General features: G+C 40.5%; 1 protein-coding gene across 4 annotated transcripts in view; it reads right to left on the bottom strand.

The window, feature by feature from the left end:
* Positions 1 to 19,058, bottom strand: part of cd68 (CD68 molecule) — a 71,857-nt gene that overhangs the window by 14,940 nt on the left and 37,859 nt on the right. For all 4 annotated transcript variants that reach the window (XM_028798430.2, XM_051925236.1, XM_051925238.1 and 1 more), the window contains one exon: positions 14,030 to 14,105. In XM_028798430.2, the coding sequence (XP_028654263.2) occupies positions 14,030 to 14,105 (76 nt within the window). The remainder of the gene's footprint in view (positions 1 to 14,029; positions 14,106 to 19,058) is intronic.

The following is a 19,058-nucleotide window of genomic DNA, read 5'->3' as shown; positions in this document are numbered from 1 at the left end:
CCATTGATTAACAGGAAAAATCTGGACGATGTTCCCCTTCTGTGCCAGAGATTGTTAATAAGGATGATGCGATTTAAACCCACAGCTGTGTACACTCCAAGCAAAATGATTCCCATAGCTGATACTCTATCACAAAATCCTTCCATTCACCATGAACATTATGACCTAGAAGAGGAGGCTAAAACATTTATTGCATCACTAAAAAAGCATAGGTGTGCTTCATAGGAGAAGATGCAGAAGATTATAGAAGCCACAAAACAAAGTGAGGAAATGCAGCTGGTGTTGAAATGTACATGCCAAGTCTGGCCAAGGCATATAAAAGACAATTTTAGGGCATTCTTAAGTCAGCAAAGCCATCTTAGTGAATCCAAAGTAATGGACAGAAAATTGCAATTCCACCCAGTATGAGAAGTTATGTGCTCAGCTGTAAACATGAAGACCACCAAGGGTTTGCCAAGTGCCAGGAAAAGGGCCAGACTCTGTTTGGTGGCTGGGGATCGGAAGAGATATAAAAGAAAGTTGAGTCGGTGTAGCCAGTGACAAGAAGGGAGGCTAACTCAATGCAAAGTGACTTTGATGACAACTGAATTGCCTTCATGACCCTGGCAATGTATTGGTGCAGACTTGAGTGAAGTTAAGGGTCAACAGTACCTTGTGTTCATAGACTAGTTCTCAAGATTTACAGAAATTGCACATTTGCTTGACATCTCTAGCAGGAGAGTAGTTGGGAAGCTGAAAAGAATGTTTTCACACTTTGGCATACCAGAACAGTCATGCTCAGATAATGCCAAACAGCTTACCTCAACAGAATTGAAAGCATTTGCAAAGGAATATGGTTTTGATGATATATATATATATATATATATATATATATATATATATATATATATATATATATATATATATATATATATATATATATATATATATATTCATGTGCATCCGGCGCCGCCGTGAGTGGCAGCCTTTTCAGCAGCTCCGTGTATGACTGTATATGTATGTGTACTTTTCTACTTTTATTTTTCTATTTTTATTTATTGATCACTCCTACCACTTTATTTTATGTGGATTCCTTCCCTGGACACACTTACTTTTACAACGTGGGCATGGATTTTAACACGCCGAGACTCGCCTATTCAAGTACTCAACTTCGGGCGCTGAGAACAAATGCCAGTGCCGGTGTGGTTCCATATTTACCCGACGAGGTAAGAAGGCGATATCGTGGCAGCAGAGCCGGCACTAAGCTAAAAAAGAAGCGGCTTGCGAGAAAGTGGCGTTTCAAGCCTTCGGTGCCTTCTGTGATTCTGGGGAATGTAAACTCAATCTCAAATAAGATCGACGAACTGGCTGCGCTGGTGAAAAATGTAAGGACCTACAGAGAATGCAGTTTGTTGTGTTTTTGCGAAACCTGGCTAAATAACACCATCCCAGATGCCAACGTAGAGCTACCCGGGTTTAGCACAGTTAGAGCGGACAGAGATGCAAGTACCTGTGGTAAGCACAAAGGAGGAGGACTCGCTCTCTATGTTAATACACGGTGGTGTCACTCTGGACATGTTAACGTCAAAATCTCCACTTGCTGCAGGGATATCGAACTGTTGGCCGTAAGTTTACGTCCCTACTATTTGCCCAGAGAGTTTGGACATGTCATTGTTGTTATTGTATACATTCCTCCTCGGGCAGACGTGGAGTCAGCGAGTGACATCATCCATTCCGCTGTTGCTAAGTTACAAACGCAGCACCCTGAGGCTCTTGTGCTAATCGCTGGAGACTTTAACCATGTGACGCTGGACAAAACATTACCTGCATTCTCCCAGTATGTGCACTGTAACACCCGGGGAAATAAGACTATTGATTTACTTTATGCAAACGTTAAAGATGCATACAGCGCCACCCCGCTGCCTGCGCTTGGGAAAGCAGATCATAACCTGGTTCTGCTTCAGCCTCACTATAAACCAAAAGTTAGAGTCCTACCTGTAACCACACGATCATTCAGGAAGTGGACTCCGGAGGCTGAGAATACTCTGAGAGAATGTTTTGGAACTACAGACTGGGATATCCTGCAGGGATCTCATAGTGAGAACATTGAGGAAGTTGTTGACTGCACTACTGACTACATCAACTTCTGTATGGACATTGTAGTTCCAGTAAGAACAGTACGCTGCTATGCTAACAACAAGCAATGGATTACAAGTGACATCAAGGGCCTTTTGAATCAGAAGAAAAGGGCTTTTAAAGACGGTGATCAGCATGAGCTCAAGCGCGTGCAGAAGGAACTCCGAGTCCAACTCAGGGCGGCGAAGGAGCAGTACAGGAGAAAGCTGGAGCAGAAGTTGCAGAATAACAGCATGAAGGAAGTGTGGGATGGGATGAAGATCATCACTGGCTGCAGCTCGAAGCGGGGTACCACCATTGAGAGAGACGTGAAGAGAGCAAACCAAATGAACAACTTTTTTAACAGGTTTGACCACCCTAACCCACTCTCACTCTCACCTCGGAGTACTGCACCCTCCACACATCCTTCTGCTGATACCAGCATAAGAAAGACATCCCCACCCATAATTACAACAGCGCAAGTGAGCAGAGAGCTGAGGAGACTTCGTGCCAGCAAAGCAGCGGGTCCAGATGGAGTATCGCCACGACTGCTGAAGGTCTGTGCATCGGAGCTGGGGGGTCCTCTACAGCGCATCTTCAACCTGAGCCTGGAACAGGGGAGAGTCCCGAGGCTTTGGAAAACATCTTGTATCACCCCAGTCCCAAAGGTATCACGTCCTAGTGAGCTGAATGACTTTCGGCCTGTTGCTCTGACATCACATGTGATGAAGACCATGGAGAGGCTGCTGCTTCACCACCTTAGGCCACAGGTTCAACACGCCCTTGACCCTCTGCAGTTTGCATATCAGGAGAAGGTGGGAGCGGAAGATGCCATCATCTATATGCTACACCGATCCCTCTCTCACTTGGACAGAGGCAGTGGTGCTGTAAGAATTATGTTTCTAGACTTCTCTAGCGCCTTCAACACAATCCAACCTCTGCTCCTTAGGGACAAGCTGACAGAGATGGGATTAGATTCATACCTAGTGGCATGGATCGTGGACTATCTTAAAGACAGACCTCAGTATGTGCGTCTTGGGAACTGCACGTCTGACATTGTGGTCAGCAACACAGGAGCGCCACAAGGGACTGTACTTTCTCCGGTCCTGTTCAGCCTTTTTACATCGGACTTCCAATACAACTCGGAGTCCTGCCATGTGCAAAAGTTCGCTGATGACACTGCTATCGTGGGCTGTATCAGGAATGGGCTGGAGGAGGAGTATAGGGACCTAATCAATGACTTTGTTAAATGGTCCGACTCAAACCACCTACACCTGAACACCAGCAAAACCAAGGAGCTGGTGGTGGATTTTAGGAGGCCCAGACCCCTCATAGACCCAGTGATCATCAAAGGTGACTGTGTGCAGATGGTGCAGACCTATAAATATCTGGGAGTGCAGCTGGATGATAAATTGGACTGGACTGCCAATACTGATGCTCTGTGCAAGAAAGGACAAAGCCGGTTATACTTCCTTAGAAGGCTGGCTTCCTTCAACATCTGCAATAAGATGCTGCAGATGTTCTATCAAACAGTTGTGGCGAGCGCCCTCTTCTACGCAGTGGTGTGCTGGGGAGGCAGCATTAAGAGGAAAGACGCCTCACGCCTGGACAAACTGGTGAGGAAGGCAGGCTCTATTGTTGGCATGGAGCTGGACAGTTTAACATCTGTGGCAGAGCAAAGGGCGCTCAGCAGGCTCCTATCAATTATGGAGAATCCACTGCATCCACTAAATAATGTCATCTCCAGACAGAAGAGCAGCTTCAGTGACAGACTGCTGTCACTGTCCTGCTCCACAGACAGATTGAGGAGATCGTTCCTCCCCCAAACTATGCGACTCTTTAATTCCACCAGGGGGGGTAAACGTTAATATTTAACATTATACATAGTTATTGTCTGTTTTTTTCACCTGTATTATTATCATTCTTTAATTTAATATTATTTATTGTATCAGTATGCTGCTGCTGAAGAATGTGAATTTCCCATTGGGATTAATAAAGTATCTATCTATCTATCTATCTATCTATCTATCTATCTATCCATCCATCCATCCATCCATCCATCCATCCATCCATCCATCCATCCATCCATCCATCCATCCATCCATCCATCCATCCATCCATCCATCCATCCATCCATCTATCTATCTATCTATCTATCTATCTATCTATCTATCTATCTATCTATCTATCTATCTATCTATCTAATGTCCAGTCCTTATTTCCTTCAAACTAATGCAGAGACAGAAAGGGCAGTTCAAATGGTAAAGAAAATTTTGAAACAGGACAATCCGTTCCTAGTTCTACCTGCGTACAGGGCCACACCAATTGCAGCTACAGACTGAAGACCTTCACAGCTGCTTATGGGACACCAGATATGCACTACTGTCCCAATGCTTCCCAGTAATCTACACCTGAAATGACCTGTCTTTAAAACAGTAGCAGAGAAGGACAGAAAAACAAAACAATCCTATCACTACTACTATAATACACTCCACAAAGTCAAATCGCTCCCATCACTTAAACCTGGAGACCTGGATAAGGACAAAGGATGGCATACTACAGCAGTGGTGAAACATCAAGCAGAAGAGCCACATACTTGAATTATTGAAAGAGAAGAGGGAGAGTTCAGGAGGAATAGAAAATATCTAGAGGCCATTATTGATTCTACAGAGACTCCAAGTAACATTCAAGAAACACAGGCCAAACTGTCACCACAGCCTACTGAGGACCATGAGGTGGAACAGCACCCGAAAGAAAGCTCACCAGCAACACCCAAGGTCACCAACATGCAAAGAACAACAAGATCTTGACTGATAATTAAAACACCTGTCTATTATAAAGACTAAAAAAATTCAGAAACTTTAGCTTTAAGTAATCATTTAAATATTTTAGAAAAGATACTTGAAATGAATTAATATGTTTGTGTTAGATTAACATTAAGATGTTCCTTACAATATTGCATTATACCTGACTGTTCAAAACATTTCTAAGAAGGGCAATATGATGTGTTTGATTAACCTTGCAATTAAAGTAACTCAGGCCCGTAGTTGATCTTGGCTTTGTTACGTAATGTTGTATACTATATATGACAAAAGTATTGGGACGCCTGACCATTACATCAACAGGGACTTTAATGACATTGCATTCAAACACATAGACTTTAATATGTAGTTCGTCCCCCCTTCGGCAGCTATTACAGCTTCCACTCTTTTTGGAAGGCTTTCCACATGATTTAGGAGTGTTTCTGTTGGAATCTGTGCCCATTCATTCTGTTGACCATTTATAATGTCAGGCACTGATGTTGGACGAGAAGGCTTGGCTTGCAATCTCCATTCCATTTCATCCCAAAGATATCTGATGGGGTTGAGGTCAGGGCTCTGTGTGAGCCAGTCAAGTTCTTCCACACCAAACTCATCTAAACATGTTTTTATGGACCTTGCTTTTTGCACTGGGGCACAGTCATGCTGGAATAGAAAAGGGCCTTCCCCAAACTGTTTCCACAAAGTTGGAAGTATAGCGTTGTCCAAAATGTCTTGGTATGCTGACGCATTAAGATTGCCCTTCACTGGAAGTAAGGGGCCTTGCCCATACCCAGAAAAACAGCCCCACAGCATTATTCCTCCTCCACCAAACTTCACAGTTGGCACAGTGCAGTCAGGCAGGTAACATTCTCCCAGCATCCACCAAACCTAGACTCATCCATCTGACTTTCAAACAGAGAAGCGTGATTCGTCACTCTATAGAACACGTTTCCACCACTCCATCTGACACTTGGCATTGGAGTTGGTGATGTGAGGCTTGCATGCAGCTGCTCTGCCATGGAAACCCATTCAGTTAATGCCAGTGGAAATTTGGAACTCTTCAGCTATGGAATTAGCAGAATGTGGGCGATTTTTAAGCACCAAGCACCTTAGCAATCATTGACCCCGCTCTGTGACTTTAAGTTTGTGGCTGAGTTGCTGTTGTTCCGCAATGCTTTCACTTTCCAGTAAAACCACTTACAGTTGACCGAGAAATTTTCAGCAGGGATAAAATTACACAAACCATCTTATTGCAAAGGTGGCATCCTATCAAGAGTACCATGCTTGAAGTCACTGAGCTTTTCAGAATGACCCACTTTGTTTCATAAATGTTTGTAAATGGAGACTGCATGACTAGGTGCTTGATTTTATATACCTGTGGTAATGGGTCTGATTGAAACACCTGAATTTAATAATTAAGAGGTGTGTCCCAATGCTTTTGTCCATATAGTGTATGTGGGACAGTAACGGAAGTAAACACAGTTGAAAACCACCTGTGCATCCTGAGTGTTTTTCTGATTTTATGACAACCTGTGATTGTGAAATGTAAAAAACAGGTTTGGAAAATAAATGATCAGAAGATTTAAATCATTTTAGGCCAAATGAGACATTTTTTCTTTGTATTTTTCTCCTGTACTGACCCATCTGACTGTCAAGTGACCCTGAGTTTCAGTTCTACTTTTACTTGCAGTCATGGGACTAACTTGTAAAACTGCACTTCTTGTGCTCAAGTTTGAATTTTGTCCTCCACTGCTTGATGATTTTGTTGGGATGGCACAAACATCACAAAAAAACATCCAACTCAAAATGGAAAACCTTAAGTAAATAGTTTGTTATTAATTATTTAAACCAAATAAAATAGTAATAAAAATAATGGACTAATAAACACAATTAAATAAACTATTAAACTACAATATAAAAAACTCAGAATTAGAAACTGAAGAAATGGAAAAATAACCCAGGCTATGAACTAGAAGCTCAAGTAACAAAATGCACAGTAAATGCAAGTAGGCCATAAAAACAATCCAAAAATTATAAACGTAATTCAAAATCAAGATTAAAAAATAGAAAACTAAACAATAAAGCTAAAAATTGACAAGAACAAAGCTAACACATTACAGTACTAAGAAATGATCATGGAGTGAAAAGAACAAAGTGTTAAGAATATAAGTTTGGTGTCTTAGGTATCAGGGAAGTTTGTAGCATCATTTTAGATTTTTCACAAGTAAGAAACATCTTTTTTTTGTTAATGTTGTCCAGCTGCCATTTTGTGTTTGCTGTTTTCTCGCAAGACTTGGTTACCGAGACTGGGAGTTTGGTATGGTGTGGCTTATAACATCATTTGTGCTGTGATTATTTAAGACTAGTAGGAGTACCTGGCGTTGGCCGGGAATCTATAACTGGTGAATTTCCCAAATGAACTAAACAGAACATAGAAATGGAACAAAAAGTTTTCTGATTCACATTTTATTGTAAGTTCGTCCATTTTGGATTGTGTGTGCTGTGGCGTTTGAGACGCCTTTGAAATAGACTTTTTCTGGCATCTGAATTAGACCGTGGAATTGTAGGTCTTTTCTTCGGTGGCACGGGTATATTCGTGTAAAGCAGAAGAATTATAATGTGTTACATGGTATTACGTTCAGAATACGCACCACAGTAAGATGAATTTACTTTATTTACACTACGTCGGAAAGCGAACAAATCATAGACATATATAGATAGACACCGCATTCACTGTGTTGCCCAGTCGACACGATACGTCAGCGCGTCCGCCCTATTGCGAGTGGTAAAAGTGCAATTTAAACTAATACACGTAGATGTGGAAACTGGGTTTTCTGATGAAAAAACAATAACGTTTAAAACAGTATCGTTTACATACAACAGATTTTGCCGAATCGTTTAAATGAAATTATTTATATAAATTTATACACTAATAAAGGCAATTATTAATTATTAAATACTACTACTACTACTACTACTAATAATAATAATAATTATTATTATTATTATTATTAAATAATTCCTCCCATATAAGTAACATTTCTCGGACTGCCTTCTTCCATCTCCGAAACATTTCTAGACTTCGTCCTGTTCTTCCGCAACACAGTACTGAAGTATTGATTAATGCCCGAGTCACCTCACGTATAGATTACTGTATTGTAATTCTATTCTATCTGGCAACCTACAAAAACTTTTCCATCGCTTACAACTTCTTCAAAATTTTGCTGCTGCGTCCGCGTTTGCCACGTCATGATCTAACTACAGAGGCAGAATCCCTTGCATGGTTCTAACTTGTATTGAGTCGAGGTATTGACGCGAACACCATACATACGGATACTATCAAATTATATACAGGTATAAGGATGGCTCCATAGACAAAAAAAGACTCTGGACAAAAACTTCCAATAGGGCTTGCAAAATCTCATTAGTTAGGAGAAGGAAATTTAGACAGTCAGGGTTATGTATTGTGCTATGATGTTCAAGTATTTCGGTCTTCCCAGTTTGATATTTGGCCATTTCATTGACTGCTCTTTTGTTATGTCCCTTTGTGTTTCAATTTTTGGTCCAAATTCCTAATCATTTTAGCGAGACAATATTCTTTCTCCCCTATTCACAGCACACAGAAGCTTAGGCATGAAGATACCACAGCAAAAGGCTGTATATACAGTAGTCTTCTCAGGTGACCATGTGCCAATGGCCACAGCTGCTGATAGTCCTCCTTGCAAACAAGTACTGCAGACTACATTCAGATAATGGACCAAGATGAAATTACAAGCTGTCGAGAATTTGTTTTATACCTGCCCTTGAGTCTTTTCATTTCAAACTTGGAAATTTTAATTCTATATTTCTCAATATTCATTTATATTTTTTGTTACTGCAATAACATCACTTAGACGTCACCATTTTCTATTTTATTTTTGAATGGACACAGCCATTTTGTGACCATTTTTCAAGGTTGCAGCCATACTGTTTTCATTCTGTATGCCCATTGTCAGTCATGTGACCTCTATGCGTGTGGGTGTGCGCATGTGTGTGTGTGTGTGTGTGTGTGTGTGTGTGTGTGTGTGTGTGTGTGTGTGTGTGTGTGTGAGCGTGATCTTGCTCCACCTACAAAAAACGCATGGCTTCTGTTGTTCTTGTGTTGGATCATTTCTAAACAAAAGCAAATTTTGCTTTAGTGTGAGTTTGGCAAAATCGGACCAAGTTAGTGTTGGGATTTATGGCTTTTGAATTTGGTTGTTTTCACTACATATGTGCCTCTCACTTCTGTTTTGATTACTCAGTTTTCTTGGCTTTTTCAGGTATCTGATCACTTTGCCTGCCTCTTGACAGTTTTTGCCAATTGATAATTTTTTCAATTCTTAAAAATACTAAGATTAATTTCTGCTTTAGTGTTTTGGCACTTAGTGTCTGATACAAGTCATTGCACAAACACAAGACAAATAAGAAAACAGTCATAAAGCAGGGGCAAGAATGAAAAACACAAAAATGAATGTAAACAAGGGAAAGACATTAATGTAATCCTAACAGACTTTGTACTTTAACATCACTCAAATTGAGTGTAAAGATTTATCCTTATACGTCAACTCAGATAAAAGTGTTTACTTGATATTAATAATAATGGTAATAAAGTGATGTTAGTGGATCTCAGTCACTTGCCAGCAGTAAAAGCAATATAGTCACAGATAAGAAAAGGCAGTAGTAGTAGAAGGAGAAATGAAAGAACATATGATCTGCTTTTACACAGAAAAAACTTAATGACCTGGTTGTCTATCGAGATTTCAGCATCTGATTAAAATCCATAATCCAAATAGTCCTGAAACCCATCGATCTACCAGCATTACCCTACCTTATCTCAAAGGTGTATTTTTTATATTCTTTGTCTCTGTGTGGGTTTGGATGGGTGGGCCTTAAGGTTGGTTCTGGCTCACCCAGCCCTCAGCTGGATTAACGGAGTATTAGAATGTTATGTAAAATTTTAATGTAAGTTTTAAAGCATATCACATAGCCTTACTACCTCTGTGATTTGATAATCTTGTCTATGTAGAAGCTGAATGTATGCATGAAACCATCACATTTCAGGAAATTTAAATTGTGCATTATGTTCAGCTTCTATGTGACTTTCTTTTTCTTCTCAGAATTAAACATTTTCTGTGACTCATGGTCTTATGCTCAACCCTCACCAATAGTTTTATGTCAGATGCACTGATTTCCAAACTGCCTGATCTGCTGACATTTTGGGGAAGAATTGATTTCATCATCTTTCATTTTGCAAACTGTAGGGATGTGGTTTTTAATGCTGTTCAAGATACTGAGAATGTAGCTGAGACAAACTTAAACCATTGCAGCAGATTCTGTAATTTCAGTAAATTCCCCAAAATGGACATAAATGTCACCATTTTTATATATAAAATAATCAGTGGAAAAAAATAGGAATGAAGTTTAGGCAGCAGATAAATGTACACTGATGAAATGAGCCTGACTCTGACCAGGGCTGAATGGGTCAGCTGAAATGTCCTTCACCCACATCGTGGTCACATGAAGTTATTTCAGGACAGTGTGGATTCCCATGATGAAACACATCTCGACTGATTTTTCTCATGGTTGGTCCTCCTCCACCATTACAATGCACAGTATAAACTGTATTATACCCTTCTGTTCAAAGGATACCTATAGAAGTACTAAACTGCATTGAGTCTTCACATACTATGGAATTTTCCATCCATATGTTAAACCTGCTTAATCCACAATTAAAGTCAAGGGCCAGATCCCATCCCAGCAGTACTGGATGTGACAGTGGATGGAATGCCAATGAAATCACATGACACACCTACTGCACATAGAGCAAGTTTACAGTCATCGGTCACCATCACACATACAGTATGTGTTCATCACGTGAGAGGAAAACTGCACTACTCCTACATTTATTATGCTTTGTCAGATTTATAAAGTATATATTGACTTCAAGGACTGTATCAGTTATAAAAAGTCCTCCACTCTTTCATTTGGCCATTTATTTTGGGTGCTGTTGTTGTTACAACACCATTGGGTGTAATGCAACCCTAAATGGTATAATCTATAACAGGGCATACAGACACCCACTAACCCACATCAACTCCAACTGGACTAAAAACATTCACCCATCAACGTAAACCTGCTTGTCTTTGGAGTGTATCTAAAATAATCAAGTAAACAGGAGGAGAACTTATAGAGTCCACTTGGAACAAGACTAATAATAATAATAATAATACATTTTGTTTATATATCACCTTTCCCATGCTCAGGATTTCCAAAATTTCGCAGGGAAGAATTCTCCTACACCCATGATGCCTTACAACTGTGCTACCATGCCACCCTAATATGGAATCTTAATATATTTAATTGAGATTTTGATCACCAGTCTGATAATGTCACAATTCATGTTTTCATGCTAATTTAGTTAATGATTATGTGGGGCTGGAGCCTTTCCTTGCATCAGACAAAAGGCTGGGACCAACCCACCTCAGGCCTCACCCAGTCACATAGCTACTCTCACCCTCGCTCATTGAGTGCCAAGCTAAAGTTACTAGTCAATCTGCCTTAGGAATGTGAGAGGAAAACCTTAATGACCAGGGAAAAGGCTCAACACAGATAGTGGTCGGACTGGGATTCAAACTCGGGACCTGGAGTGTCCATAATTTCACAATGAAAACAAAATTCTTGAGATCTTTTTATATTCAAAAGTGAATTCCATAAGTGCTCACCCACTTTGCTATGGAGTGTGGAAAAGTGTAGAGGTGATAAGAAGCTTGTGTTCTGGCTAAAAATGATCAATTAATGACCCGCAGACCCTGGCAAACCTTTGATGGTCAAAAGGTGCTAAAAATCTCCAGGTTAGACATGAAGATTGCAAAATGGAATGTAAGGAGAATGAATTACAGACTAACTTAGACAACACTCAGATGGAAATGCAGAGGCTGAGCATAGACATACTTGAAGTAACTGAATCAAGATGTAGAAGCACGAAAGGCATTGCTCATGGCGACAATGTGGTACTGTATGGAATAGTATCATATTCATAATTAGTATGAGCAACAACAAGTTCCAGCTGCTAGAACTTATTATTCAGGAAAATATACAAGAAAGAACCTGGAACAAAAAAAACATCTTGGCTCTGTGGTCTCCAAGAATGGTTCAAGAAGAGTACAAGGTCCTTATTCCATTCAGCGGTTTCCAGAGCTGAAATAGCCATAATGATCAGCAAACTTTATTAACTAAGATGGCACCAGAAGAAGAAGAAGAATAGTTACAGCAGGGGAAGGTCATAAAATTATAATGTGATTTGTCATCTCCTGTGTCGTGTGACTGTCTTGATGAAGTCACTGCATCATGTAAAAATTACCAAAAAGGCTCAGATATTTGTAATGCTCTTCTGATTAAAACATTTGTGTTTAGATTCTATATTTGAACACAGTAACAGAAAATCAATTTCTCAAAATAAGTGATCTGTTTCAACAAACTGCCCTTCAGTCGGTAAGATGTCAAAGAGAAATCTCCAACTGAACTAATTCTCTGGGATGTATGCAGATGCCACCCCACATCTGTGTTCAGTTTTTCATTGAATACTTTTTTACAACTTCAACGTCTCTCCTCTTGATTCTTAAACCAGAGTTTATCCACTTTAATAAAAGGATAAGTGTCTATGAGTGCATCCAGTTGTTATTTATGTCTCTGTCATTTCAAAAGATGGCTCATCACAAACATTTTTTGTAATAAAATGCATTACATTTGTTATTAGTCGGGAAACTAAGCTAGTTGTGAATAAAGCTAGATAGAAAGCTATTGTAAATGTGATAGGTGATATAGATTAGGTAGATAAATAAAAGTGACAGTTGTGTGGTAAGGTGAGGTCTGTGGCTCATTGCCTTTTAAAATAAATAATCACCACACTCACGGCTTAAGGAGGGGGGCGTGGTAGTGTGGCTGGAGCGGGTCCTGAGCATGATGCAGCACGGGCATTTCCTCACTTAAGTGCACAGGTGAGGGATTGTCCGTGTCTGTAATTGTTGCCATTAGCTGCTAATTGGCACACCTGTGCCATGTCCTTACATACAAAAGGAGAAGCGCGAGTGTGAGAGGGTGGAAAAAAAGAGAAAGAAAGGGACCTGAGGATAAAGTCGGCTGAAGAACAGTCTCGATGAGTACGATCCGGCCACCTAGAAGGGAAAGGCAGCCCGAACTGGGGCCCCACAAAGAAGTGTAGGCTGTGGAGTTCTAGGGGCTGGTTCGCCCCACTGAACAATAGTGTGGAGTGGGGCGAGCATGGCTGATGAACTCTCCAGGGATCCGAGGTACGACTGCGGGTGCGTGAAGGATGACGGGAGGATTGAAGACCTCGGATGGTCTGGCTGCACTGTGGAGAGGCAGCCAAGATGGTGGTTGGGTGGATGAAGTTTGTGGCTGCTAAGTCTCCGCTGGCTGCACAAGCTATGGGTGAGCCAGCGAGATGAAGAAGGAGGTGAGCTGAGATCTGAAGGAACCAGTTGATGCATTTTTAACCTCTGCTTTTAATGGATTTATTCATTGTGTTTTTATCCCCCACTATTCACTTGTTTTTATGGAATTTTTTATTTATGGATTTTTTTGAGCACTGCACTGTGGACACTGCTTTTGTTTTTATTATTCTTTTTAATAAAAGCACAGAACACTTTTTACACCATCCCCTTGCTCCATGTGTGATTTGTCCCCATCAGTCAGCTTATTCAGTCATAACTATCGACGGTGTTGGGCTCAAGAGGCTCCCAAAGGTGAAGGGGAAGCATGGAGTGGACCTGTATCATCTCAAGCTGCTCTTTATTAGATAGGTAAGTGTGGGACACGCTGTATATTAGCTAAATAAATAGATAGGTGATGTTTTGTATATATAAAATAGATAGGTATCTAGATAGTTTTCTAGGGGGAAATTTATCTTTTTACAGAAGCTCATGAAATATTATAACAAACAACTAAAAAACCCTAAAAACACACACAATTACAAAAAAAATCTGACTTAGCTACAGTTAAGAGAACAGTCCCAGCGAGGTGCTATTTCTGTAGCTATCAAGGAACCTTTAGATCTTTGTTTTCCCTGCATTCCAAAAATAATAGGTACTTACCTGCTGTGTCTTTATCAAATGAATATTTCAATTGGCCTTCGATGCTGCTGACAAACACTGTGTTGCTAGTTGTGTTCTGTAACAAGAAAGAAGACACAGACATTACAATACCTTAACTTGGATGAATGAACTGAATCTTCAGCTTAAACTAGCAAAGACAGATCTCTATGTTATCCCAACCAGACCACCTTTCCAACACCACATTGATTAGGGAAAAATTATCTTCATCCCTGGTCCACTTCGGCACTCATACATAAAATGGTGTTTCAAACTTCAATAACATATAAGTACTAGCTGTGTAAGCCCATGCTGTAAAAAGCCCAGGCTCCTAGAAACTATTAAAATTGTCAGAAAAAAATTGAAATTCAGAGTCTGTGGTTCCGTTTTGCGGATGTGTGCGCCCTTCTTGTATATCAGTGGCTAAGCGAGTTTCTCTCTCATTGGAGGTTTCGTTTTGCCGATGTGCTTGCCTCGCTTGTGTATTAGCACCTAAGTGTGTCTTTCCTCAGCGGTTTCACTTTGGCGACATAGTCACTTTCTTTCAGCTTCATGCTGTACCATTGCACTTCTGGGCAGGACAGACAGGCAACATACTTCCACGAGTAGACGTTTATACAGTATATAAGATAAGAAATGTATTTATTTAACAAAGATATCGTTAGAGTACTCCATGTTCTCTGAACTGTAAAATGGGAGTGCTGCCAGTTGTTTGTTAGACAATGGCTTTAGAGTGTATGAATATACAAAAGCATATTTAGCACATAGTTGATAACATGTTAATCTGTTACAAACAGGTCCACATATGGGACATTAGATCATCCTGTATTAGGTTGCATAGAGAGTGACACAGCAAACATGGGAGACTACATACTAGAATGAACTCATCCTACGTAGAGCAGTTCGACAAAAGGCAATATAACTGAAGAGCTTAATAGACAAAAAATTTTACATAAACATTTTCCACTACACCATCTCTGTCAAGTTTGGCTTATTGTCATTAATACCTACAAATTCAGTATTTAATCTTGGGGTGACGGTAGATGACCAGCTATCCATCACAGTTCACACTACAACTGTCTCTTATTCATGCAGATTCACTCTGTGTAACATCAACAAGATCAGACCATATCTGACACAATATGCAGTGTATTGGTTTTGTCACTTCTTGACTACTGCGACTCTTTACTGTCAAAAGCTCCTACATGCGCTTACAAGCCACTGCAGACGATTCAAAAAGCAGCAGCACATCTTGTATTCTACAAACCAAAAATGGCACATGTCACTCCTATTTTCAGCTCACCTCAATAGCAGCCTGTAGGCGCATACATGTTCAAGTTGTTATGCTAGCCTGCAGAGTGGTCAATGGGTCAGCACCTATACTAGGGGGCTCTGCCCCCTGCTCGCTTCGCTCGCCAACCCCTGGTGTTGGGAATGACAAAGAGCGTGATGTATGAATGAGATATAGAATAGTGTGACGGTGTAGATGATGCAAATAGAAAGCAAACAATAAAGTGTGTGGCACAGTGTAAAGGTTTATTTGAAAATTTCTTTGTACACGCCGTTTAAGTGTAAAAGGTAATTCCAGGTCAGAACTTGTAAGGTCATTTAAGATGGTTATTGTTGTGATCAGAGTCAAGTTTGTCAGAACTTAGAAAGAGTTGTGTCTCTCCAGGAAGTAATGGAATGACTTGGGTATTAATGTTTTCCATATTAATATTTTTTGGACATAATATAGTGCGTTGTGTTAAAAGGGGCATTTGGTCTAATGAGATTGCTGTTCGAAATGTCTCTGTAACTAAGTTGTCGCAGATAAAGGCTTGAGGAATTGTAATAATATGTGCCTGAAGTCCAGCTGTATTGGTGAGTGTACCATCTCTCAGTTGTAATAAGCAATTGTTATGATCTGGTTCTGGACATCGTATGTTTTTTACTAACTGTATCTTTTGAAAACAATGCCAATTGTCTGCGTATTTTAAGGTGCACTGAACAATAGCTGAGTGCATGGCATCTGGAAGAATAGCTAATCACTGTCTAAAATCTCCTCCTCATAAAAGTACCTTTCCTCCAAATCGAATATTATTATTCATAAACGTTTGTAGAAGTTTATGAATGGTGTTGAGTAAGTGACTTCATGTCATTGAACATTCATCAATAAACAACATTTTTTCAAGACGGATGTCACGTGCAGTGCCACCGTTAATGTTCATAGTGGATACCGATTTGTAGGATCTAATGTAGTTGATAAAGATTTCACTTTCAGGTACATCGTCAGTTATAAGCCTCTGTAGATATTCAGTATATGAATGTAAAGAAGGCAGTCTAATTTGACCCTTTTGACAATAACGTGTAAATGTATAACTTGTATTTCCAGTTGTTTCTTCAGGGAAGTGAACTGAATGACAATGATTGCAAATGACATTCATTAATCCGAATGAATTTTACTGGTGTATGTTTTTCTTGTGCCGTTTGAGAGGCGCGTTGTTGCATGTGTAGTATTTGGGACGTGTTGTTTTGGAGCTGTAATCGATTTGCCTGTGCTGTGTGAGAAGCCCGTTGTAGCCTTCGCTGCCATTAACGTATGTCTGAGACGGGAGCTGTTTCGTTTTGAATCCGTGCCTGTTGCGATGCAGCACTTTGATTGATAGTTTGCGTCATGTGGATCTAGGATGTAGATTTGTGCATATTTGCGTTGTTGATTTGTTTCAGGGTGCACTGTTCCAATGCGATGCAGTATTTGTGCACATATGCGAAAGTAGTATGGGCCATTGCCTTTTGGTGGCCTGATATTTACTCCGGTATATGCAAAAGCAAATGAACTATTGTAGGATCTAATGCAGTTCATAAAGTTTTTACTTTTAGGTACATCGTTAGTTAGAAGCTTTAGTTGAGCTTTGCGTTTTTGGAGTCGAGACATTTTTTCTTTTAGAAATATGGATAAGTAATAAGGAGAATTGCACTCACTGTTAATATGGAGCCTTTTCTGTGGTTGAACGGTTAATAGTGCCTTATTGTAATGAGATCCACCTATGCTGCATAGCCGTCTATTTTGTTGTTTCTTTCGTTTTCGTGTGTTTGTTCCTGTTATCCTTTCCTTTTCGTTTTGTACCCGTGACCGTGTATTCATGACTTGTTTCTTTCTCAGCATGTGAAATATGGATAAGTAATAAGAAGGATCGCAGTCACTGTTAATATGTTTCCTTTTCTGCAGTTGAACGGTTAATAGTGCTTTATTGTAAGGAGATCCACCAATGCTGACACCTATGCTGTCTAGTGTGAAGGTGTTGACGTTCACTTTAGAATATGTGGCTTTGGGTGTCACTTCTTATGGATGTGTGTGTGTGTGTGGGGGGGGGGGGGGGGGGGGGTTGAGGATTGTTGTCGCGCGAGCGTCTTCTTTCTTTTTGTGTTCCTGTGTCTTGTTGAATCCCCCTCTTTGTGTGTGTCCCGTCCCTTGCTTGTAGGGTCTGTGGGGTGGTTTTGTGTTCTTTTTTTTGTGTTCCATGGGCTTGTTGAATCCCCCTCTTGGTGTGTGTCCCGTCCGGTGCCTGTAGGGGGGGGTGCCTTGCTGTTGTGCGCGAGCGTCTTTTTTTTTTTTTTTTTTTTTTTTGGGTCTAGTTTCGTGTGCAATGTGTTTCGTGCTTTGCTTGCGTTTGAATACGTTTTTATGTGCCGTTTCCTTTTTTCGGTGCTCTTTGCGCCTCATTTCTCAATTTTTCCTGTGCTCACTCCTTTTTTCTGTGGTCTTGTCCGCCTCTCGCGGCCCCTCATCCGCCTCTCTCGCCCTCTTCTATCCGCCTTTCTCGGCTCCTCAGCCGACCCTCGCGGACTCTTTTTGCGCCTGCGCAGTACGTCTTTTTGCAGCTACGGCCCATTGCCGGATGTGCCTGCGTCCATCATCCGGTTTAGCATTCTCGGTTAGTAATATGGATATGAGGTGTGATCAAAAAGTATGGTGAATCTTGATGCAGAGAACCATCCAAAAGCAACACAAAACAATTCAATGCAGGTTCTGACATGTTCATCCTAGAGCCGCATTTGTGACAAGCTTCAACTTGTTTGATACTGTCAGTCGTTTGTGAGCCACTGTTGATTTCAAGTGTGTTTTTCAAGTTTGCCGTTAATAATGGATATAGAGCAACACATTAACATGAAATTCAAATTGCAAAAAGCCCAGGAAACCCATCAGATGTTAAAATCAGTTTATTGTGACATTGCACCGACAAATAAGACTGTTTACAAGTGGTTTGTTCGATTTCGTAATGGATCTGACTGGGTTGAAGATGAGAAAAGATCAGGACGTCCTTCAACATCAATCAATAATCAAGGAAAATGTTGAAACGGTTTAATTCTTCATCATGACAATGCTCCTTGTCACACCTCCCTTCTAGTACGACAATTTTTGCCGAATAAAAACATTACGCTGTGTCCGCATCCACCTTATTCGCCATATCTGTCACCGTGCGAATTCTGGCTGTTCCCTAAATTGAAAATGACCATGAAAGGCAAACGATTTCAATCCATTGAGGACATCCAGGCAGCCACGACAGCCCAACTAAAGACACTCTCAAAAGAAAACTTCCAGAACTGCATTCGCAAAGTGGCAGAAGCGATGGTGGTAAGTGCATTTGAAGTGGAGGAGAGTATTTTGAGGGTAACTAGTAGTTGTAAATCTTTTACTGCAATAAACATTTCTTTTTTAAAACATTCACCATATTTTTTTGATCATGCCTTGTATGTATAGGCACTCATGGGGTTTTATGTTCATTCAAAACCACTGAAGTCTGGTGATGCCACCTCTGCATGGTATCAGACTCTTTTCCTGTGTAGTTCCAAGCTTTTGGAAAGAGCTGCCAGTCACCATTCAAACTTCCGACTCCCTCAGCGTGTATAGGAAGCGTTTGAAGGCTCTCTTGTTTTGTGGAAGTCTGTCTAAATGATAACAGCATTGATTAGATGTTCTTATTAGTTAAAATAAGAGTAACTAGTCTTGCATTGTTCTGCTTGGTTTAGAGCTCTTCATTAGTGCTGG

The sequence above is a fragment of the Erpetoichthys calabaricus genome, chromosome 3, assembly GCF_900747795.2.
Source record: "Erpetoichthys calabaricus chromosome 3, fErpCal1.3, whole genome shotgun sequence".
Classification (NCBI taxonomy): domain Eukaryota; kingdom Metazoa; phylum Chordata; class Cladistia; order Polypteriformes; family Polypteridae; genus Erpetoichthys; species Erpetoichthys calabaricus.
Note: the sequence above shows the minus strand (reverse complement) of the source record. Positions and strands in the feature narration are given on the sequence as shown.